Source organism: Rhinolophus sinicus, linkage group LG03 (assembly GCF_036562045.2).
Source record: "Rhinolophus sinicus isolate RSC01 linkage group LG03, ASM3656204v1, whole genome shotgun sequence".
Taxonomy (NCBI): Eukaryota; Metazoa; Chordata; class Mammalia; order Chiroptera; family Rhinolophidae; genus Rhinolophus; species Rhinolophus sinicus.
Window position 1 is genome coordinate 154,625,828 of NC_133753.1, and position 25,219 is coordinate 154,651,046.

At 35.3% G+C, this 25,219-nt stretch overlaps 2 protein-coding genes across 5 annotated transcripts in view; both read right to left on the reverse strand.

Moving 5' to 3' along the window:
• Positions 1-7,170, reverse strand: part of MCCC2 (methylcrotonyl-CoA carboxylase subunit 2) — a 55,110-nt gene extending 47,940 nt beyond the window's left edge. The window contains exons 1-2 of the mRNA XM_019728086.2: positions 6,882-7,170; positions 1,540-1,606 (exon numbers count right to left, since the gene is read on the reverse strand). Of these exons, the coding sequence (XP_019583645.1) occupies positions 1,540-1,606; positions 6,882-7,010 (196 nt within the window). The 5' untranslated portion in view covers positions 7,011-7,170. The remainder of the gene's footprint in view (positions 1-1,539; positions 1,607-6,881) is intronic.
• A 1,036-nt stretch (positions 7,171-8,206) lies between these two features.
• Positions 8,207-25,219, reverse strand: part of BDP1 (BDP1 general transcription factor IIIB subunit) — a 78,566-nt gene continuing 61,553 nt past the window's right edge. For 3 of the 4 annotated variants that reach the window (XM_074328854.1, XM_074328853.1, XM_019728085.2), the window contains exons 31-37: positions 22,603-22,666; positions 22,068-22,254; positions 21,121-21,325; positions 18,130-18,169; positions 17,238-17,505; positions 14,769-15,018; positions 8,207-11,156 (exon numbers count right to left, since the gene is read on the reverse strand). In XM_074328854.1, the coding sequence (XP_074184955.1) occupies positions 11,025-11,156; positions 14,769-15,018; positions 17,238-17,505; positions 18,130-18,169; positions 21,121-21,325; positions 22,068-22,254; positions 22,603-22,666 (1,146 nt within the window). In that variant the 3' untranslated portion in view covers positions 8,207-11,024. Of the gene's footprint in view, positions 11,157-12,519; positions 12,612-14,768; positions 15,019-17,237; positions 17,506-18,129; positions 18,170-21,120; positions 21,326-22,067; positions 22,255-22,602; positions 22,667-25,219 lie in introns of all 4 variants that reach the window. The other variant, XR_012495098.1, reaches the window with a different exon arrangement.

Consider the following 25,219-nt stretch of genomic DNA (forward strand, 5'->3'; position numbering starts at 1 on the left):
TCCATTGCTGTCTCCAGGGGGCAGTCATGACCCAGCTGTCTGCCTCTGCAAGCACAGCACAAACACCTATGGTCACTTCAGCTGTTCACCTGCATTGTTGGAACTACATGCATGGAATTTAACTTCCACTGTAAAATGTCTTCAAAAACTACACATGCCTTACCTTTAGGTCATTAAATACCCCTGTTTCAACCACCAAAACTATTTGTGATTTTTCTATATCAATAAAATTATTACCCAGCTTTATAAAAAATAAGCACTTCTGAATCTATCAAAACACAGCCCTTCAATTAACTTGTGTTAATCAAAGCACTCAGTTCTGAGTATTATGAGTAACAGGGATAGGTAAGTAGGAGGGTTACTTACAGAAACAGGGTTAGTGGACATTTGTTACTCTTTTTGACCAGACAGATCTTGAACCCCTGTTCTAATGTGGGGAAATGGTGTTAAAAAATGACATGAGTTTTGTCTATTGGATATGATTTGAGAGGCAAACTATCCTGCTGGTAAGCTTCTCTGAAAGATAACTGGAATCGTACTCTTGAAGCCATTTTGAACATTCATATGAGCGTGATGCTGTGGCTGAAACAAAACTTTAAGAAGTAATAGTTTAAAAATTGATGAATTTGAATTTCTACTTTCCCCCAAATAGTGGAGGTGCTATGTGAGCAGAAAAACTGGCCAAGTAATAGGAGAAAATGTCTGCATACCAACAAATGCAGTCTTGAGGAGTTAAAAGCTTAATGCTACTAGTTTTTCCTAAAACCAATAACTATGAAGGGACATTTTAATTAAGTGTGAAAAATAATGTAAATGGAGCCACTTCAAAATTGAGTCAGAGCTGCTATTTCAGACAAACTGCCTTGCACGTCTTACTACTCAAATCTTTGGAATGTTAAAAGTAGGCAACATTACCTTTGGACTGGGCCTAAAGCAGCATTATAGGGCAACTATTTGCAAAGCTATCAGAAAAGCAGACATGACTACAGGATTGAAAATTAAAGACATTCTTTTTTTATTGGGCAATACTGGGGAACACTGTGTTTCTCCAGGGCCCATCACCTCCAAGTCGCTGTCCTTCAATCTAGATGGAGAGGGTGCAGCCCAGCTCCAAGTCCAGTTGCCATTTTCAAGCTTTAGTTGCAGGGGGCACAGCCACCATCCCATGCGGGAATCGAACCGGCAGCCTTGCTGTTGAGAGCTCGCGCTCTAACCAACTGAGATATCCGGCCGCCCCTAAAGACATTCTTTAGAATTATCATCACTATGTTAGCTTATCTGTATCTATCTATAGAAAGTCCTTCCTTAGCTTATGAACACCCATCGAAATTCTTTCCTTGTTTCTGTAATTATTCCCCTTAACTTTCTCATAAGTACCCCTTATCTTCACCTCCTATTTGGAACACTATTTGGGTTTCAGCCTGAATCAGTACGTACTTCCAGAATAGCTATTCTTTTCATTTCAAATAAATGCTTGTTGCCTCTCACTTTGGCCTTTTATTTTTAAAAACATAAATTGAAGAATAAATGAATATTTACCTCGTTTTATCTTCTGTGCTCGTTCATGGAGTTCATTTACTAGTGCTTTCATCTGTTCATAGTTTTCCTAAAACAGAAATAAAGAGTGATACTAGAAAGCAAATACCGCAAATACCTTTTTTTTTTTTTTTTTTTTTACCAAAATAAGGGTTAAGGAGAACATCATGTGCCAAGCCCATGTGGTCTCCATGCTGGGCCAATCCACTGTATGGAAAAGATTAGTTCCTGCCTCTCTTCTATCTTTCCTCAGGCTCTTTACGACCAGCACTCCACTCTGGTCCATGTATCCAAATCTCACCCCTCTTTTAAAGCCTAATTCATGTTTCACCTCATCTCCAACACCATTTCTGGCCACTCCTACTCATTTTAATATCTTTCTCCCTTAAATATCTACTGAACTTAATTGATCTCTACTTGTTTTCCTATTTTAACAAAAATAAGCCATGTTTCTTAACTTTTAAGGGTTAGAATGACATCTTATTTTTCTGTCCCATCTTGAGGAAGTTCTACCCAATGCAGAAATACTGGCTTACTGACAAATTACATTTAAAAACAAAGCCCAGGGGAAAAGAAGTGCATCTTATTTCACGTTTAAATAGGAACAAAACTGTTTGCATATGCTTAGAAATTTTCTAGAGTATATACAAGAAAATATAAACGGTGAAAAGTGGAAAATGAGCAGAGGTATTAACTTTTCACCATTCTGTATCATAAATTTTTTCAGTACATTACTTTAGTACAATACTTATGTAGCTAATTATTTTTGAACATTCAGAGTTTATCCTGCTAACACATTTTGCTCCCCACAATGTGATCAACATATCTGGTGCTGTTATTCCCTTTATGTGACACAATACTAAACAGCTTTCCAACTGTTCAAAACTAGATGAATCTACAGTCTTTATAATATATCTCCATTATTTCCTATTTTCTACAGCTCCAAGAGTTCCTGAGGTCAAGAAACATTCCTATTTTGCATGTTTGAAATTGATAAGATAAAGAAAAAAAGGTTTCAGTGACATCGTTTGGGGCTAATTCACCGCAGGTCCATCCAGTCATCATGACATCCTATCTCCAGCTCAGTCCTATTGAGCTCAATAGCACTAGAAAATGAAGGAACAGGCAGGTTACATTACGGCAAATTACAGAGTGGGGGGTTTCACTAACACGTTCAGCCCCCCTTTAGTGTGGTTCATTGCCATTGCTGGTAACTTTCTTTCACGGAAATTTTCAAACATATAAAAATAAAATAAAAAAGAAAAAGTCTAGTATAATGAAATGTACCGACCGCACTTCAACTATTATCCATAAATGGCCAGTTGTTTCCCTTATGCCCCCCACCCTGAATTATTCTGAAGAAAACCCTACATGTAACACTCATCTATAAGTGCTTCCAAATCCCCAAAAGGACCATCGTCACATGTCAATAATCTGTTAATATCATCAAATATCCAATTAGCGAAAACATTTCCCCATTGTCAGACAGATTTTTTTTAAATAGTTTATTTGAATAGGGTCCTATGGAAGGTCTACATACCCACAACTAGCTGATGTATTTCTTAAGCCTTTTATAAAGTATAAATTCTCCATCTTCTTTGTCTTAAAATGTTCTGTTTATCGCACGGATTTTTCCCACAGTGCTAAATACATCCCCAGTGTCCTCTAACAAGTTCTTCTTCCCTTGTAGATCTAGAGGCTGATGGGATTCTGGAGTGCCTTTAATTTTTTTATTCTTTCTCCTCCTGCTCCGCTCCTGCATCCTATCTGCTGATCTGCCAACTTTGCAAACCACAGGCACCAAAGTTTAGAGCTGATGAAAAACAGTTCACATACAGAGAAAAGAAGTAATCCTCTATTAAAGCATAGCCAAACCCCAAAGTACAATCACTGCAAAGTACAATCATTGGCTAATGAGGCTGCCCAGTGTAGAACAGCGCAATGAAAGCTAAAGCTGGTTATGCAAGGGATCTTTACCCTAGCTAAGCCAGCCTCTCATTAAAAAATAAAGGAAACTGTTACTACCTGCCAAGGCTTTCTGAAACACATGGTTATGGGAGAAGTGAGAGCGGGCCGCATGTATTACTGTCCTAATGTGAGTGACTAGGAAAATTAGGCAGAGAGAAACTGGACTGTGGCCAGGGCCCCTATGTGCCATCTCTCATCCAAGGCACGGCTTTATTTTTTGTTCCCCTTTTGTGGGTTGTTTGTATCAAAGTTTACTACTTGTAGCTGGAGGTCCCAGAAGATACGGATGCACCTAAGCGAAATCTTTTAACATCCAACATAACTTACAAAGAACACACCCACTCTCTCCACGCTACTTATTATCTGTGGCAGACAGTATTAGCTGCTTGTCCCTGTCCATTCTTCCAGTCTTCCATGATGCTGGAATCCCAGTTTTATTCCAGGTGGCAACATGCCCAGCTGGAAAAGTACCATATCCTGGCTTCCTTTTGTAGACAGGTATGGTCGTGTGACTAAATTCCAACCAATGAAATATAGACAGAAGTTGTTAGGTATGACTTCTAGAAAGGCTCCTTAAAAAGCAGACAAGCAGAAGATGTCCTTTTGCCTACTCACCTTCCTCCTACTTTGTACCTGGAACTCAGACATAATAGTTGTAGCTTAAGCAACCATCTTAGGTCACGAGGTAAATTGTATTATTTGTTTAAAATTCTTCCTTGCCAAGGCTCACTGGGAGATTATACTTCCCCACCCCACAGTCCATGAGCGTGTCCATATTACTTGCTTTAGTTGGTGGAATGTGGGCAAATGTGACAGTGTACCAATTGCAAGCAGAGGTCACCATGTATAGTGTCAGATAGGTAACTAGACCTACCAGGGGGATCACTGCATAAATTCCACAAATGTCTAACCACTACACTGTACACCTGAAACTAATATAAAATGATATTGAATGTCAACTATAATTTTAAAAAGTCATGGGGATATGTAGTACAGCATAGGGAACATAGTCAATAATCCTGTAATAACTATGTACAGTGTCAGATGGGTAATAGACTTATTGGGGTTATCACTTTGTGAGGTACATAAATGTCTAATCACTATGCTGTTTTTACATCTGAAACTTAAAAAAAAAAAAAAAAAGAAGAGTTACAAAGTGTTTCCATACTCTCCTCTTGTGGCCCAGCCTTCCACTGTGAGAAGAGCATTCCCCCAGTACCCACTGTCCCTTCAGTTTGGGTCCTGGATGAGAGACAAGCAGAGCAGACCTATCTCATGCACTGCCTAGACCAGAACTGCTACAATCAGATCCAAGAGCAAAAACTAAATATTTGTTATTTTGGACACTGAGATCTTGGGATTATTTGCTACACAATATTACTGAAGCAAAAGCTGGCTAAAATACAGATCATGAGATGACTTTGAGGAGAGGAGGAAAAGCATCAAGAACTACTGTTTCTTGAGGGCTCTATCAGATGCCTGAGGCACAGGGAGGCGAAGTAACCAGCCCAAGGTCACTCAGCTAACAAGTAGTATAGTTAGGATTCAAACCAAGGCTCACTAGCTCCAGAACCTTGTTCTTAAACCAACGTGCTACACTGCCTCTCTGCCCACTGACAGGGCCACTGTTAACATTTTAGCGTATTTCCCTCCAGGTATTTTCCCCCCTATGGAAATATGTTGTTTGTTAGTTTTTAATATACATCAAATATAGACTAGTGCTTTTTCCACCACACCACAACTGCTTCCCTGTTTTAATTACTGGTGCAGATTAGAACAGAAGATAAAAACATTTTACATAGAAAAAGAAGTTAAATTCTCAGACCCACATCCGTAACCCCTAGCTACAGCCACCACCAAAACACATCAGCCCAGACCTGATGTCAAAAAGATGGCAGGCCAGGAAGCTACAGGCCCTCATTCTCCAACAGAGACATCAAAAACAACCAAAAACTGGTTAAAAGAACCTTTTAGGGGCTCTGGAAAACAGTAAAAGGCCTACAGCAAACAAGAGAACACCCAGCCAAGAAGCAGCCATATTTATTCAAAATGGCAGGAGATCCAGCCTCCACAATGCCATCACACTGATGATTCTATTTCCACAGGATCATGCCACTTCTCTACTTAAGTATCTTAGCAGACTGCCTGTAAAATGAAATCTAAAGGCGGCTTCTGCATGCAAGGTGTTCCTTTATCTGGCCACATAATCTCATCTACTCCACGAATTTTACACCCCAGGCATGACTTCCAAGTCCTCACACCCACTATATACTTTCACAACTTGGTACCTACGTTCTTTTAACTCCATTAGTTTGTAGTCTTGCCTCCCATCCTCTCCCCTGAACCTGGCCAGCTTTTACCCAGCCATCAAGATCCAATTTGTTCATTATTTCCTATCTGTAGTTTTCTGCAATCACCTTTTCAAGCTTTAGACCCCACTTATCACAATGTATTATCATTAACCTCCTTTCTTGTCCATCTTCCCCACAAAATTATGATTCTATTACTATACATCTATACCTAATACCTAAAATAATACCTACACGAAAGTAAACACTCAATGTTTCTGAATTAAACATTCTCTTGACCCCAGGAAATCTAAGGACTTCTGAAAGCCTCTCACTAGATATGGTTCACATTGTCTTTCAAGTTCCTTGTTTTCCCAGGGGCAGGAATTCTTTAAAATGTCTTCTCTGAAAGTTATTTTCACAATTTAAATGTTGTCTGTAAAAGCTTAGAAACCTTGGCACAGGCTTAAATTTTCCAGCTGTGACATTTCACAAGATGCAAATTGTTTTTTATCTTCTAATATCTCCCAGGTTCCAAGAAAAGCCGCTCAAAGATATCGTAGGGATAAGTATTTTCTGTTAACATTAACAACTATTTAACTTAAGTCTGATAAGCACAATCTCTAAGGTTTGCTGTCCTAGGCCAGTAGTTCCCCAAACTGGCTGCCACCGCGCCCTCAGGACCTTAACCACGCAAACACCAGAACCCCACCCCAAAGACCTAAAAAGGTCCAGGGTGGAGCTTAAGGCAGCTGTATATTTATCAAGCTCCTCAGGTGACAATGCTAAGCCAGGTTTTGAGAACCACCGATTTCAAAGACACAAAGTACAGTGCCGATGCTAAAAGTGAACTAAATGAACTTGATCTGGAATTTTTTTTTTTTTTTAACTTCATGACCCCTTAGTGCGTCCCAGAATCACAACTGGGGCTCCAGAGAAAAGAAAAGCAGCTGTAAAATGTGTGCCCAACCTCCACCTGCTTCCTACTCCGGCCAGCGCCTACTCCCGTGGTTATGGCACTAGCGGACGTGATAGAGAAATCACAGACTCGGCGCGGGGGCTCCAGGCCCAGGCCCCGAACCAGCCTACCTGGTAGATGGCAGAGCCGGAGTCTGGCTGGGTGCCCAGCGTGGCCACCGAGTCGCCGTGATAGGCGCGCCGCCCGAGGGCAGCAGCGCGGGCGCACTGCCACAGAGCTAACCGCCGGGTGGCCCACATGGCAGCGGGCAAAGAGCGAGGGAAGAGCGCAGGAGAGCTACCGCGCCGGCCCGGAGCCGGTGCTTTTACCTCCGGCTTCCCTGCTTCCGGCTAGTGCTCAGCGGACGTTCTAAGTCCCAGCCCGACGCCTGAAACATCCGAGTCCCAGGCCAGGCCCGGCACGGGCCTGTGCATATCTCCCGTGATTGGTCGGCACTACGCACCACGCCCCCCAAACTCAGCCAATAAGGGGCAGATGTGCAGACACGCGAGCCCCTGTTCCTCGCGATTCCACCAGCACTACGAGTCCAGGGGTGGAGCGACCCTTTCCTCGCGGTCCTGACTCCCGGGGCGCTGAATTGATGAGCTACCTTTGAATTTCCTTGGACTCGGTCTCAATTCATTTTCTATTGTGCTTTTTTCTTCCCGTGCTAATAAAAAGGGTATTCCAAGACTTGAAAAAGCGTATCCTTGTATGACAGCAGGAAACTGAACAGATACTAAGTTGCCTTAAGAAATAAAACTCTTTAGAGATACATATTTATTCATCCAACAAATATTTCTTTAATGTCTCCAGTGTAAGGTGCTCTTCTGCGCTGGGGTTACAGTGCAGAACAAAGTGTCTAATTTTATAAAGCGGCAAGATGATCAATAAGTAAGCAAAAAGAATTCTAACAGTGATAAATTACAACTTAGATGTACAATTATTATCCACTTGTAAAACTTTGCCTCTAACAAATCTAGGCTTCCTCACAATCCCTTACCCGCTGGACAATAAGAAAAAATAGATTCAACCAACCACGGATCCAAAATATTCGAAAAATGTTATGTAGTTGCTGGCATGTACTACTACACAGTTAGGTCTACAATGACTGTCTGTATTGAACATGTAGAGATTTTTCCTGTCATTACTCCCTAAACATACAGTATAACAACTGTACATAGCATTTACTATGCATTAAGGATTGTAAGTAATCTAGAGATGATTTAAAGTATACAGGAGGATTGTGTAAATTGTATGCAAATACTATGCCATTTTATAAGGGACTTGAGCATCTTCAGATTTTGGTACCTGTCCAGGGTCTAAAACCAATCCACGCAGATACCAAGAGATGACTGTACTATATTTTCATGGAAGGAAGAAAGTAAGTATAAGCTATAGGTGAAACACTACTAGTTTTGGTTAACTAAACATTAAGAAAAGGACACAACAAAAATAGTATAAAATAACTTTTATTTACATAATTTATATCTATAGAACATAACTGCTTTCTTTAGAACAAGAAAATTTACAAATGACAGATACTGCTTTTTTTGTCTCAGACTTCTTCAAGCAAAATAGTATACATGGTCACTTCTATTTCAAATAACACAGTGGTAAACAATGGATATTTATATTTTTATCTGTGCCTGAATCATTTACCAACAATTAGGGTTTTATATGTTGATCATTTGCTAAGACAGAAATGTTCAGGAGGAAAAGTCACGGAAAAATAAAGACCTAATTTAATCATATCTCCCTTAAGATTTACAAAATACAAATTCTTCCAGACATCATCATCTTTACATGAATTAGATTAAATACATTTGTGAGTGAACAAAGTCTTTTCTACCTTGTAAGGTAAATACACTGATTAAGTTTTCTTTTCCCAAGATTACTTTTAAGTATATAATAGTAGGATAATTTAGCTGGCTGACTTGATTCTCTAATACAATGAATGCCCAAAGATAAAATTACTCTTTACACAGTTAGAAGTTACATCTTTCATAAAAGTAATTCACTCTGGGGGCAACTGAGTGGCTCAGTTGGTTGAGAGTGCAGTGCTGATAACACCCAGGTCACCAGTTCGATTCCCCCATGGGCCAGTGAGCTGCGCCCTCCATAACTAGACTGAAAAACAACAACTTGACTTGGAGCTGATGGGTCCTTGAAAAACACACTGCTCCTCAATATTCCCCAATCTAAAAAAAAAAGTGATTCACTCTGGATGAACAAGAGACAGATATTAACAAAGTTAAAAAATATTACATAAGGGGTAAAATAATGTTTAATTGTGCAACCTAATATCCAAATCAACATTACTCAAATAACAAACCTATTCAGAATATGAGATTTTAAAAAATTTATAAAAACAGGGCATTAAAATAGCAATGTGATTTACTACCATGATTTTTGTGATATATTATTATAATCACATGAAATAAATAAATGCATACCTATAGAGAATTTCTACTCAGATTTATAAATCCTCCTTTATGACAAAAAAGTTAAACTGTAAATTTCACTATAAGGAAATGAAGAACTGCTCTAATATCATCAATTGTTTTAACAAATTAGGATTACTGTTGTACTTCCTCCTCAGCCCTATCCTATTTTACTTATGAACTTGAAAACTGGGGACCATTTTATTTCAATACACAAACACAATTATCTAGACATTAAAATATCTCCCCAATTGAAATACTAATCCTTTCATAATGCAATTAACACAGTTTTAATTGTTAGGCACAATTTATAACTTCAATGACAAATATCTCATAGATAAAGACATCAGCACCTTTAGGTAAGAAAATTACTGTCTCATGTAGGGGTCAAACTAAAAACCCAATCCAGACATGTCTATCATCTTAGTATTGTCTGTGACTGTTTTCAACTGAAATGGCAGAGTTGAGTATTGCCCCAGAGGCCATCTGTCCTAGAAACTTGAAAATATTTTGTGGAAAATGTTTCTGACTCCTAATCTAATGCATTATCAATCCAGGAGGCTTTTCAAATAAAAGAATAAATCTTTCAGAAATTTAATTTTAACCACCAAAGATTTACTCGGGTGAATAACAGAATAACGCTCACACATATATAAATCACAAAATAAAAAATAACCCTTAAATTCATATTGATGATAACTACTGATTTAATAAAGTCTTATTATCTTATTTTCTGTTTTTAATATCACAATTCTGTTCTGTGCTTAAAGGCCTAGTGTTCCTTAAGCAGAAGTTAATGGGGGGAAAACTACCAAGAAACTGGTTTTTAAAAAAAGGAATGTGTACATACATATAAGTGTATGTGTGTGTAAAGGAGATTGAGTTTTGAGTTTTGTATGGAAATTTGCCTCATAAATGAAGTTAAGGGTTTTTTTCCCATACAAATCCTGAGATTATCCAAGAAATAAGAAAAACAAAAAATTCACAGTACAAAGTCAATATACTAAACTATGAGAACAATGTATTCAAAACATATACACTATCCAAACACTTTTAATTATATCACTTTAAATATATTTAAAATTAAAGAGGGAAAGGAGACAAACACAAATTTGTTAATGCCTTCTTTACCCATAATCTGGGGTGAAAATAATTAAAACTGAGTATTCTTTTAAATAAAAAATTTAAAAATAAATAAGCTTTTTGATGTTTCATTTTTATAAATAATAAGTTTAAATACTAGTTCTTCAATTAGGACTAATGTTACATCATGAAATAGAAAAATACACATTTTTCAGTCAGTCAAATAGCTGATAATAGAAAAGTTTTTAACATTTATAAGTGGTGTTTCACAATTTGCTTTCATGTACTTAGTGACAATTGTAAAGACCTTAATCATCAAAAACAAATCCAAACAAACAGAAAAAAACCTTCACAAAAGTAGGTCGATAAATGTTAAATACAATCCACCTCCAAATATGTGGGCACTGTGATTTATAGAGACATTTATCCACGCACGACATTCCAAAATGTCCATGTGTGTTCAGCGCAGGAAGAGTTGAATGTAAACACGAGTTACTATTTCTGTCCGAGAAAGCAGTCATAATTGCTTGGTATTTCCAAAATGCCAAATTAATTAGAATGAAAGGATCCTCAGTAATGTTTTCCACTGATTATAAAAGTTTCAAATCAAGCTCATTAAATATTCAAAATCAACCTAAAGAGAGATACAGTGATGCTTTTTTACTAAATACCATTTTGTTGATATAATTGACTCTGAAAGTCCTAAACTTAAAAAAAGAAAAAAGAAAAAAAAAAAAAAAAGAGCCTTTATTCTGCTTCATCCACTTCAATAAATATATCATTAAAGAAATATTCAGAGACTGTAGCTGGCTCCTCTTCAAGTGCCTGGTTTTGGACACTTTTACATACTTCTTTCGGTAAGGAACGATCACAAGCAGCCTAAAAAGGTAATGAAAATAAGTATGCAATAAAACGTTTATATATTTTGTAATGTTAGTCTAATTAGTATCTGTTTGAAAAGCAATATAACATAAATATTAAGAGTTTTAAATATGCTCATACTGACCAAAAAAATCCATTTCTATGCTATTATATTAAGGAAATAATACTAATATAGAGTTCTATGAATAGGATAACCTTTGTAGCATTCATTATAATAAAATTGGAATCAACAAATATACAACACTAGACATGATTAGGTTAATTATAGTGTACAGTATACATGATCCATTACATCACCCTAATTTCCATGAAAAAATTTTAATATAGAAAAACATAACATTAAGTCTATAATGAAAACATTTTAATAACCAGTATAAATATAGACAGACCCATGAACCAGAAGAGTACCCCAAGAAAACATCACAAATGAAAACAATCTTATCAAAAATTCTCATACTTATAAGTCTATAAAAATTAAGACACCATGGTATAGGCACAGGAAAAGACACATAAATACCAATGAAATAGAAGACTAGCAATATTCCCAACACATATAGATGGAAATTTAGTATCTGATAAAATGACATTTCCAAATAGAAAATGAGAAAAGTTGGATTCTTCAATAAATGATATTGGAAAATTACATAATCTCAGGGAAAAAAGTCAGAACTGTGCCTCACCAAAATAAATCCTATATGGATCAAAAGATTTAAATTTAAAAGTATATTTTTAAAATCTAGTATAAAATACTATGGGAAAACTTTCATAATCCTGGAGTTGGGGAGAGGGAGTGCCTTTAAAATGGCATGAAAGCCAGAAGCCATCAAAGATTGGTATATTCGTCTAAATAAAAATAAAAAACATCTGAATGGCGAAAACCATCATACACAAAATCAAAAGACAAATGACATACAAGGAAAAAAATATTTGTAGCCTATATCACAAAGGGTTTTCTTTAATATAATAAGAGCTTCTACAAATCAATATGAAAAAGACTAATAGCGCAATTTTTTAAAAAGTCAAATTATATGAACAAATGGTTCACAGAAAAAGCGTAAATGATTCAAATACATGAAGAGATGCTCAGTCTCATTCATAGGTGCTCATTAAATCCACGAAGAATGTCAAAAGTGAAAAAAATTGATAACGTGCTATGGTGAGGAAAAAAGCTAATAACAATAGAAACTGTTATATGAGGACAATCAGGCAATATCTGTCATAAGAATAATCATTCCTTTTGATCACCAATTCTATTTCTAGGAATTACTTGTAGATAAATGTTCAAAATGTCCCATTTATAAGTTAGCTATTACCACACTGTTTGAAATAGCAAATAATTAGGAATAACCTAAATGCCTACCAGTGTGAGACCAATATCACTTTATGGTACATCCAAACAATGGAATATTATGTCACCATTAAAAATAAGGAGGGCATGCTGTATATTCATTCCTGAAAAACAAAAATTTATGTCCATACCAATACCTATATACGAATGTCCAAAGAAGTTTTATTCATAACAGGCCATGAATGAAAACAACCCAGATGTCCTTCAATGGGTAAATGGATAAACAAAACTGGTACATCCACACTATGGAATACTATTCAGCAATGAAAAGGAACAAACTATTGATACACAAACCATCTGGATGACTCTCTAGGGAACTATGTTGAGTGAAAAGAAGCCAATTCCAAATGTATGATTCCATTTACACAACTGTATATACAAGTCATTTATATCACTTTCTCGGAATGATAGATTTAATGGAGAACAGGTTGCCAGAGGTTAAGGAGAAAGTAGAGGTGGGAGGGAAGTGGGTGTGTCTATAAAGGGCAACACAAAGGACCCGTGTGGTGACAGAAATGTTCTGTGTCTTTACTGTAGCAATGTCAATATCCTGACCGATACTGTACCACAGGTTTACAGATGCTACCAGTGGGGAAGCTGGATAAAGTGTACATAGGACTATCTCTGTATGGTTTTTACAACTGCATGTGAATCTACAATGACCTCCAAAGAAGATTGAACTTAAATTTTTAAAAACGAGAACAAGAGAGAGAAGGAAGCTCTTTATCTAATGTTTTGCAAAGATCTCCAAGAAATACTGTCAGGTGAAAAACAGCAAGAAACAGAACAGTATGCTATTATTTATATTTAAAAAAAGAATGTTTATATTTGTGTATACATAAAATATCTCTGGAAAAGTAAAACAACAACTGACAATACTATGTACCTGTAGAAAGGGGGAACTGCGAAGCTAATGAACACATGTGGGAAACTTTTTACTGTAAAGTCTTTTTTGTAGATTATAAATTTTAAAACATATATTGGAATATATTACTTACTCAAAAAATAAATAAAATAGCAATTTGTGAATAACATTTAGTTGATCTTGCCCCCCCCGCCATATACTAAATATACCTCACACTATATACCACAGTCAATAACCATGAGTAGAATTATTTTGAAAACTGATTACTGAAAATTTCATACCTCTGGAGAAAAACCTAATCATAAAAGCAATTTAAGAAATTGCAAGGAAAAAAGTAATGTATTTGACTAAACATTTAAAACTTATGTATATCAAAAAACCTCCAAAATTTACAAAAGTAAATAAACTTGGAAAAACTACTTGCAGCAAACAGCTTAAAGGTACATGGCTTTTTTTCACATACATTAAAATCTCACACAAATTGGTAAGAAAACACTAAAATCCCAAATGCTATAAATCAGCAAAAGACGGGAACAAAAAAGAATATCTAGTAAATATATGGAAAAAAACTAAGTCACTAGAAACTTAAAAAATGCAAATTAAACAAATGAAATGACATGTCCACCCCTCTACCATTATATAAGGAAAAAAAATTATTTTGAAGAGTTAATATATAATGCTGGCAAGGATGTGATTACACTGGCACTGCAACACTGCTGGTAATTATAACACTGTTCTCCAAAGTAATTTGGCAATAACAATAAAGACTCATAGAATCTTGGTCTCAGAAGATAATTCTAGGAAATAATATAAAATATTTAATAATTTTTTAAAGATTTTCTTAAACAAAAGTACACTTTCCTTTGAGTCTCAGTACCCAATAGATGGTCAACTGCCTTTTCTTTGTTGAGATCTTAAGTTAGACCAATATTCTTCTGAAGTCTTTGAAACAGGTTCACTGATTTTCCCATCCCAGTACTTACCATATAGACAGCTTCAGAACACATATAAATAAAACATGCAAACAAATTTTAATTTTACCATTTCTTGAATTCATGTGGGTATTGGGACATTTCTCCTAAAGCAAATAAAATGCAAACACTGCTTTGTTTTGCTTCTGGGTCAGAAGGGTCTTTGCTTTAAAGAAATGGCAATTAAGTGTCCATTTATGGCTGGTTCATTCAACGGCTCTGTATTAAGCCAGAAGTAACTTTCTAATTCAACACCTCATCTTCTTCCAGTATAGTGGGGTATGATGGGAGGAGATGGACAGGAGCTGCTCTGCAATAATTTCTGACACCCAAATGAAAATAACAATTGTCATCCATGGTTTTCCTAGTTGATCTGATATCCGACCCATTCTATACAAACAGTAAAATAAGGAGTTATCACATACCTGAGTCGCTGAACTGCTAATGTTCTCAGAATGAGTATTAACAACACCACTTGGAGATGGAAGAAGATCAGAAGGCTCTTGAATTTTTTTCTGACTTTCATTGAGTGGATCAGATCTTTTCAAATTCCGTCTTGATACAGGTATAAGAGGTTTTAGGCGTTTCTTACTATGAACCTGAGTAGGTTCATCAGATTCCAAACTACTCTTTGAACATATTAAAGACAAAAATCCCAGGGGTCTTCTGCCAGGTCTAGAAACGCAAACATAAAGATATTCAAGGATATCTAGGAAGACACATTCTTTTATTTTTTAATTACAGCTGACATTCAGTATTATATTAGTTTCAGGTGTATAGCATAGTGGTTAGACATTTATATATCTTACGAAGTGATCACCCCATAAGTCTAGTACCCACTATTATTGACCATATTCCCTATGCTGTACTTTACATCTCTGTGACTATTTTGTAACTGCCAATTTGTCCCTCAGTTTTTTCACCCAGTCCTCCAGCTCCCCTCTCATCTGGCAACCATCAACTTATTCTCTGTATCTATAAGTCTGTTTCTGTTTTGTTTATTTTGTTTTTTAGATTCCACATATAAGTGAGATCATAGGTATTTGTTTTTCTCAAACTGACTTATTTCACTTAGCATAATACCCTCTAGATCCATCCATGTTGTCTCAAATGGTTAAGATTTCTTTTTTTTTTTTTTTATGGCCAACTAATATCCCATTGTATATATGTACCACATCTTCTTTATCCAATCATCTAGTGATGGGGACTTAGGTTGCTTCCGTATCTTGGCTATTGTAAATAGTGCAGCAGTGAACATACGGATGCATACATCTTTTTGAATTGGTGTTTTGGATTTCTTCAGACAAATACCCAGAAGTGGAATTGCTGACTCATAAGGTAATTCTACTTTTAATTTTTTGAGGACACTCCATACTGATTTCCATAGTGGTTGCACCAATTTGCAATCCCACCAGCAGCGCATGAAGGTTCCGTTTCAGAAAGACATATTCTCAATACTAACTTCTTTCCATTAATCCTAAAATGGTACATGTGATATCTCATTAGTGGTATCAGCACATCTACTAAGTAAGATAAGTACTGATATCACTATGGCATGACATATATTTGTGTCAAAGAGCAAAGCTTACTCAGAGCAGCACTTAAGCTGAAAAGTGCACACAAATCCATGGTAATCGTATTGACAATTCTGACTGAGTTGGTGGGGGCGTGGAGCCTGAGTTCTATATTTCTAGCAAGTTTTCAAATGATGTCCATGCTGCCGGTCCCAGGACCAGACTTTGATTAGCAAGGCTCTAACGCAGATATCAGCCAACTGTGGTCCACAGGCCAAATGCAGTCTACTACCTGATTCTACAAACAAGTTTTACTGGAACACAGCCATGCTCATCTGTTTAAATATGACTGCTTCTGCACTACAAATGCAGGATTGAGTAGTTGCAACAGACATATGGGCCACAAAGCATAAAATATACTATATGACCTTTTACCCCAAAAGTTTGCTGACCCTTGTTCTAGAATACCGCTGCTCAACCGGTTTTAACCCAAACCCCATGATGCTTCCCTCAATCAATTTTCAGCATTTCTCTGAGGCCAGAAAATATATTGCTGAGATTTATTTTCTGTAGTTTATATAACAGAAACAATAGATTCATGAAATATGCCTTTTCAAGCTACACATGCCCTTTCTTCCCTTTTCTTTAGTGGAGGTTAGTGTACGTCTTCCCCACTTTAACTCACCAACACCATGTTACTGATTTGAACGCGACTGACAAGTCAAAAATTATCCATAACCTTGAAGGCTGGCTTCTAGAGTATGAGGAAAATAACGTGGGAGAAGCTGGCTTTGGGCTTAAACTTCACACTTACTTTTATAGGGAGAAAGCCATGGCTTACCTCTTAGGTATGCCACAAGGGAGAAAAATGTACACATTATTTGGAACCTCAATAAAACAACATTCAGAGCTACTTCTGATGTTAGATCTTTATTTCAGACCATCTACATCTGCATTGGCAACTACTATATGGTAGAATAAATAATGATCAAAATTAATAACCATGGACAAGCTGAAAAACAAAGTGTACAATACTAAATTCTACAGATTTTCTATCTAAAAAGTTAGTTTCAGCACTTAAAGTTAAGCTATTATTATATGGATTGTATATTTATCTGGAACAGTCCTACAAAAATGTTTGACATTACCATATTTCCTTCCTTTTACATCAGAGGGACATGTTTCTAAAACATCCTTAGTACTGGACTTAGTCTTTATAGATACATAGGCAGATATAGATACCTATATATCTATAAATATAGACATCAATATAGATATAGATCTATAGATATAGATAGATATCTGCTCCATATAGGTTACATTTATTTACTGAGAGAAAGAAATAGAGAGGAACATTTATTAAAGATTTTCTCATGATACCTGGATAGTGAGGTTTTTGAAGACGATGTGGTGCTATCCATTTGTTCAGCCTTAGGAGCTGCACAAGTTGTTTCTTCCTTATCAGACACAATCATCTCATCCTGAGGTAACTGAGGTGCATTCTTTTCTGTATGTGTATCTATTATTTTATCAGAAGATCTAGATCCTATACTCTGAAAAGTTGGTTCAAGTTGCTCTTTCTGAGGTCCTGGAGTTGTACGTGTGCTTTCTGAGAGAGGGAAGATACCTTGTCCCTTATAAGACTTCCCTTAAACAAAAAAGAAAACAAACGGTAAGCACACATGTTGAAATTAATACATCCAAATGAATTGCAACATTTGAAGGAAAAAACCCATGATGTTCTATCATTAATGTACCCTAATAAGAGTAAGCTAAATTATAAATTAATGGAGTTACCTGGACTCTTAAGAATATTATAATTGGTTAAAAGCCATAGTAACAGCTTCTGCATTCAGATACAAAGTAGTCATATCAATATATTTTCACCTAAAAAAATCTTTCTCTACAAATATTTCTTGAACTAACAACAAGAAAGAGTGATCACTTTCTAATTTCAGGGTACAGCTAAGGACCTATAAAAACTCCTTTATACCCAGTTTTCTAATTCCTAAAATGCAGTTATTGAGCTCTTACAGGAAATCCCATAGACATAGGATTTTCTATTAATTTCAGGAAGAAAGTAGCTTCTTATAGCTACCAAAGTGCCATATCCAAGATCTCAGCAGGGAAGAAAAAGTTCTAATAATAAAAGCATGATTCTTAGCAAAAAGTGAACAAGACTCTGCTTCAATCCCAAATTTGAACAAGATGCCTCAAAAATAACCAAGGGTACTTAGAAAAATATAATCACATTAAAATTTATTTTACTCACCTCCTTCCTCAAAAACCTTTATTAATTCCTTTGAGCACACCTGTTTTAAGAAAAAGTACAAAAAAAATTTGAAATCCATTTATCAAATAAAATTAATTTTATTTCCTTCTTTCTTTTATAAGAAAACATGTATCAACCCAGAAAGCTCTAGGGTCAAACATTTATGAAAAAGACATTGTTACTATTATTTAAACTATTCTAGAGCACAGAAGAGGGAAAGTTTCCAAAAATCCTTTTATAAATCAAGCACAATATTGATACCAACTAACCAGTCTCACATCAGTGCAAAAATATCAAATGAAATATTAAAGGCACAATTTAGCTGTACTCAAAAGACTAATACAGCACGATCAAGTAGAGTTTGTTTCAGAAATGCAAAGATGACTCAATATTACAAAATCTATTAATTTAATTCAACGGATCTTAAAAGAAAATTATCTTCTATTATAGGAAAAGTACCCAATAACATTCTTTAAAAATTTAAAATAGACATTTTCTTAAAACCGTAAAATACAACTACTGTAAACCAACAGTCAACAATCCCACTTCATAAATACTCGAGTCAGGAACATTAAAGTCAGGAAGGAATAAGGACAATTTTCAGACATTTTTTTTAGTTCCATTAGTCAATATAATTAGAAAAGAGAAATTGAAGGTATAAAAAATAAAAGAGAGGAATTACAGTTATATTTGCATATGACATGACTGTTTACCTAGACAAGCTAAGAGAATCATTGAAGAATTAATGCACTCTAAGAAGGGAATTCAGTAAGCTCTCTAGATAGACAACAACTCAATGATAATAACAAAAAACATAAAATTCTTAAGATAACCTAATAAGAAATGCACCAGATTTACATGAAGAGCTTAAAATACCATTAAGACACACAAAAGGAGACAAACAAATGGAAAGACACCATGTTTTTGGATAGAAGATTCAACATCACAATGATGATGTCAATTTCCCCTAAGTTAGTCTGTCAAGTAATACAATACTAACACAAGTACCAATAGTTTGTTTTTTTTAAGTTCTGAACAAGGTAATTCTAAAATTGATCTGAACTTCAGGACATATAAGCAACTAGGAGGAACCTGAAAAAAGAAGAAAATTGTGGGGGGAAGAGGCTATCCCTTTAAGATATTAAAGCACTTAAAAGCTACAATAATTAAAACTGTGATACTGGCCCCAGAACAAATAGATGAGTCAATGTAGAAGAAAAGAAAGTTCAGGAATATACCCAAATACATGTGGGAATTTAATATCAGATAAAAGTGGAATTTTAAATCAGTGGAGAAAAGATGAATTATTCAATAAATGGTGCTGAGACAACTACATAGGCATCTGTGGAAAATTAAGTTGGTTCTACTCTTCCTAACACCAAAATAAATTCTAAGCAAATCAATATTAACTAGAAGAATTTATTTCAAAACTCAAGGTAGATTTTCAATGTATAACATAATCATCAGAAGCCATACATACAGAGACTGACAAATTTGATCACAGAAAGATAGAAACTGTTTGCATGTCTATCTGAACGCAGTAGATGTGCATTCTAGAATTTAAAATTATAACTCTGATTTTCACAAGCAGTTTTTTATTGTTAAAACTTGGAAACAAGGTTTAGAAAATAAAAATCACAAAGAAGCCCAACAGACATTGTACTTTTCATATATATATTTAGTCGCACCAATGTACATCTATCATTTTTAAATGGCATATTAAAAACCAATGTCCTAGTTTTGCATACAGTAAAGTACGGAGATCCACCCCCCCACCCCCATCATTAAATATACTTTTAAAACAAATGAAACAATGTCTGCATGGAATGCTAATAAATTGTTAAATTTGAGTGACTGGTACATAGGGATACACTGTACTATTCTGTCTACCTCTTTAAATGTTTGAAATGTACATATTAAAAAGTTAACCAAACTAAGTCTGCATGAGAAAAATCAGTCAAATAACCAACTGGGAAAAAATATTTGCAACTCATATCACAGACATACATAACAGAGTTCCTCTGAATCTGTAAGAAAAAGCTCAACAACCCAACTGAAAAAAATGGTAAAGAATATAGAGTCATTTCACAGAAAAGGAACTAAATATGGCTCTTAAGCGTATGGAAAGATGCTCAACCTTACTCATAATAAGAGAAATTACAACTATTCTGGGATACCATTTTTCACCTATGTGATATACGAGGATACACTACCTCTGCTGCCTACTGTCATGTAAGGACAACAGGTCTTCAACTGTCCCTTTGAGAATAAAGATTCTAAATTAACTTTTCCATAGTGCCGTTACATAATGTAGTACCAGAAACAAACACCAGAAGGTGCTAAGAAACCTACAACGTGGTGGCTGCTAACAGAATCGGTCTAGTATCATCAGGCTTCCCCAAGGTAGTGACAATTGAGCTAAAGTAATTTGTATGTTTTTCAAGGAAATGCTTCAGAAGAGAGACAGCAAAAGAAATGCCCTAGGATATGAAAGAGTACAGTGCTTTTGAGAAACTGAAAGATGGCCAATGTGATAGAGAGGGAGGGAGAGATGAGACTAGAAACAGAAATGAGCCACATATATAGAGGGCCTTAGAGGTTCTGGTTTTATTCCTAATCGCAACAAGGAGCTTTAAGCATTGTGATAATGGTGGTGGTGATATCACTATCACCATTTTACACAACAGGAAACTCAATCTGAGGTATCTTGCCCAAGGTCTCACAGCTGTTAAGTGGTACAGCCAAGATCCAGATCTGCATGATGCTTTCAGCTTTATTTTTAGCTAATGGCACAGAGCTGGGCATGGATTTCCTGATTAAAGTCCATCAATTTTCACCTAAAACAGGTTGAAAGTGAAAATATAAAACCAGTTTTACCTGATTTATGGTGAAAAGTATTAGAACTACCTTTATAGAAAGAATTAAAGGAAAAAACAGGAATTTATTTGTTGTAATATGGCCATCTTACTTGCTTAATTAAGCTTCTCTTACCTCAGAGGTAAATTTTTGACAATCATCTCTTGAAGTGAACAAACTTTTTTTGGCAGGAGGAACATGGTCGCTTTCATTAAGCCTACAATGAAGTCTCTTCCTAGATATAAGATCCAAATTAGCAGGAGGCTTTTCAGAATCATCTCTTCCAGAATTAGATAAACACATGGCATCCTGACCAACTGAAGTTACTGGAAAACTCATACTGCATAGAAAATACATACATATTAAATCAGTGAATTAGAAGTTACTTAATGAGGTTAAAGGCTGAACTATTCCAATGCAAACTGCTAAAAAACCTTCAAAGTAACTAACATATACACGGCCATAGCCACAAGAATGTTAGTTTCGAGCTCCATTCATACTTAAAGGCTCACAACTTAAAATAAAGTAATACTGAATTAAATCTGACGTATAAAAAATGTTTTCCTTGTCTGTAAAGTTAAATTTTAATCTAAAATGTCTCTTCCTAATATAAAAGGCTTCAATTTCTAAAGCTACTTAAATGACAATTAAGCATCTTAACCAATGACTATAAAAATAAGAATTCTAAAAAATTATCAAAAATAAACAGAAATGTTAGCTCTCTGTACTATTTTTGCAACCTTTTGTGAATATATATTCAATTCAGAATTTAATATATATAAATGTTTACAACATAACCATACCTTTCATACATGCCATTTTATGATCCAGATTGCTAAATGTTTTTAGCTTTCAAAATACTGAAATTACCAAACAAGTTTCATATAGAAATATTATATAATACATTTAAATGGCATATTTTTCAGATATAAAATAAACGATTTCTTCTCTAATTTACCATATAATTACTAAGCTCTCCAGGACAATTACAAATATTGTCGGTGAATGACTCGTTCAATCAGTATTATTCGATTCATAAAGCACCTTTCCTACTAGCAAAAACAGCTTAGCTCATTCATTACCTCATGTCACCCTTTTCTTCTGTATTCACTGATTTGACCAATATGGGTGCTGGCAGTAAAGGGTTTGGCATTAACTGTGTAGCAGTATCAGTAAATTCTTCCACTGCATTGGTTGGAATTTCCACCAGAGTTAAAATGAATGCTTGTTCATCCTCACCATCGTGGTGTACGTTAGCAACTAGATTCACTATCAAAGTTTAAAAGTTAGTAATGAAAAGCTGAACCATGAAAGAACAAAAAATCATTTATTTCATTTCTAAAAGAGTCTCACAACAACTTATCACCAAGAATAAAAAACTGAATTACATCAAAAAAAGTAATTTCATAAAGAATAAAGATGATTCACTATGGAGATTTATAACTTTGAGCAAAGAAGCTTTATACACAAAATACTTCAAGTTGTTTTTCTTTAATTCAAGGCCATTATAAACAAACAAACAAAAAAACAGAACTGTTTTGTTTTTCCAAATAGGGGTGGAGGATTAAAACCACACTGTTAGGTTCTGAGACACTTTATTGAAGCAAATTATCATACCTGTTAAATCTTGAGGATTGATTACACTCTCTTGTTGAACTTCTGGAATACTAGTTGGTATACACTGCCATAAAAATTAAAATGAGAAAGTGAGGTTGACCAAATCTAAATTTTGAAAAGGATTCCTAACAATCTGATACAGTGAACAGTTACTGTTTCAAAATTCAACAACTTATCTAACCATATGCAATTTTTCAAGTGTTTTGAAAATTTTAGTTGTACCAATAAACTTCTGATTAATTTAAATATACATATAAATACACACACACACATCCCGAAGGAATTCAAACTAAGTTGTACAATATGTATGTATAATTTATGAAATGATTTTTGAAGTAACAGGAAAGGGAGATCCAAACCCCTCAACCTTCTCTCTATTCTCATCATAGTAGCCGTTGTAATATTAGTCGGTGATACCTGAATAGAGACAAACTGGTCTGCCTTCAGCATGGCTCCCTCCAATCTGTTTTCCACAAAATTGCATTCTTTTCTCTAAAATGCAATTCTGATTATAATTCTCTATTGTTTAAAATCTTAAAACTTTCATTTCGCAACTATGATTGAATCAAGCAAAAATAATTAATAAATACTAAAACCACTGGGTAACAAGGCTGCTAGGTCTCATTTGACAAATTACTTATTAAGTGGAAAAAATGCTGTTATAATGGAGAAATCTGGCAGGCACCATTCTAGCCAAGTGATCTGTCAGCATCACCAATAATGGAACAAACTGCTATTGTACGTCTCCTGATGTGATACAAAAGGAAGAAATACCATCACCTATGTAGTAATCTTGCCAAAAAGTGTTTAACCTGAATCTAATAATGAGGAAGCATTAAAAAAAAAAAATCCATATTGTGGACTAGCCTAGACTATTTTAAAATATCAAGTTCACAAAAGATCACACACTTCTCCCAAGAAGACATACAAATGGCCAACCAATATATGAAAAAATACTCTACTAGGTATTAGGGAAATGCAAATCAAAACCACAATGAGATACCACCTCACTCCTGTTAGAATGGCTATTATCAACAAGTCAAGTCATAACAAGTATTGGAGAGGTTGTGGAGAAAAAGGAATGAACCCTCATATACTGTTGGTGGGAATGTAAATTGGTATAGCCACTCTGGAAAACAGTATGGAGTTTCCTCAAAAAATTAAGAATAGAATTACCATATGACCCAGCAGTCTCTCTTCTGGGTATCTACCCAAAAAAATCTGAAAACATTTATCTGTAAAGATATATGTACCCCTATGTTCACTGCAGCATTCTTCATTGCAGCCAAGAAATCGAAACAACCAAAGTGTCCTTCAATAAATAGATGACTGGATAAAGATGTGGTATATATTTATATGTATTGTGTTTATATATACATATATATGGATATATATATGGATATATATTATACATATACAACTCAGCCATAAGATGAAATACTGCCATTTGCAACAACATGGATGGATCTTGCAGTTATCATGCTAAGTGAAATAAGTCAGACAGAAAAAGTCGAGAACCATATGACTTCACTCATATGTAGAATATAAAAGTGAAAGCAACAAACAAGACAAACAAACAAAAACTCATAGACACAGACAACAGTTTAGTGGTTACCAGAGGTTAAAGGGGGGAGGAGGATGGTAGAAGAGGGTAAAGGAGGTCAAATACGTACATGGTGATGGAAGGAAAATTGACACACCATGCAATATATAAATGATGATGATGTATTACAGAATTATACACTTAAAACCTATGTAATTTTACTAATCAATGTCACCCCCAAAATTTAATGATTTTTTAAAAAGCTCTGTAAAATAAACAGATGACATCCATTAAAAAAGTCAAGTTCACAAAAGAGGAAAAAGGGCAAGACAACTACTCTAGATTAAAAGAGCAAAAAGAAATGACAAATGCAATGTACGCATAAAAGTCTTGACTGGAATTACATATTACAAAATATTAAATCAATGTTAGATAGTACAGTAACATTAAGTGGGACAAGAGTACTGTCATTTCACTGTATGAGAATGTCCTTGTTCTTATCAGCTACAAGCTAGAGTATTTTGGGGTGAAGGCTCATGTCTACAACTTGACTTTCAAATGGTTCAATTTTTGAAAAGTATTTAACTACAGAGATGGAGAGTGAGACAGACAGAGATGCGGAGTGGGGAAAGCAAATGAGGCAAAATGTTAACAATGAATGAATCCAAGTGAAAGATATATGAGAGTTCTATGTAAGATTCTTGCAGCTTTTCCCCAAGTTTGAAATTATATCAAAATAAAATATAGAAGGTGGGGGGTGAGGGGAAATCCCATAAACTTTGGATGTAGTCCAAACGCCTCAGCAAGTCATAAAAATTCCTTTTACAATATGTCCCCAAGCTACCTATTTCTTCATCTCTAACCACTTTCTTCATTTATATCCCACTCATAACTACTTGTAGTCACTGAACATGTCATATGCCATTCCTCTCCCTTTAAAAAAAAAAGTGCTAATGCCTGGGCCCTATTCCCCCCAGAGACTGATTTCACTGGACTGGGTTGCGAACCTCTCCTCCAGTCTTGTGCAACTCTTTCACAGCACCTACCAGACTGAGTTTAATCATTCATTCACTC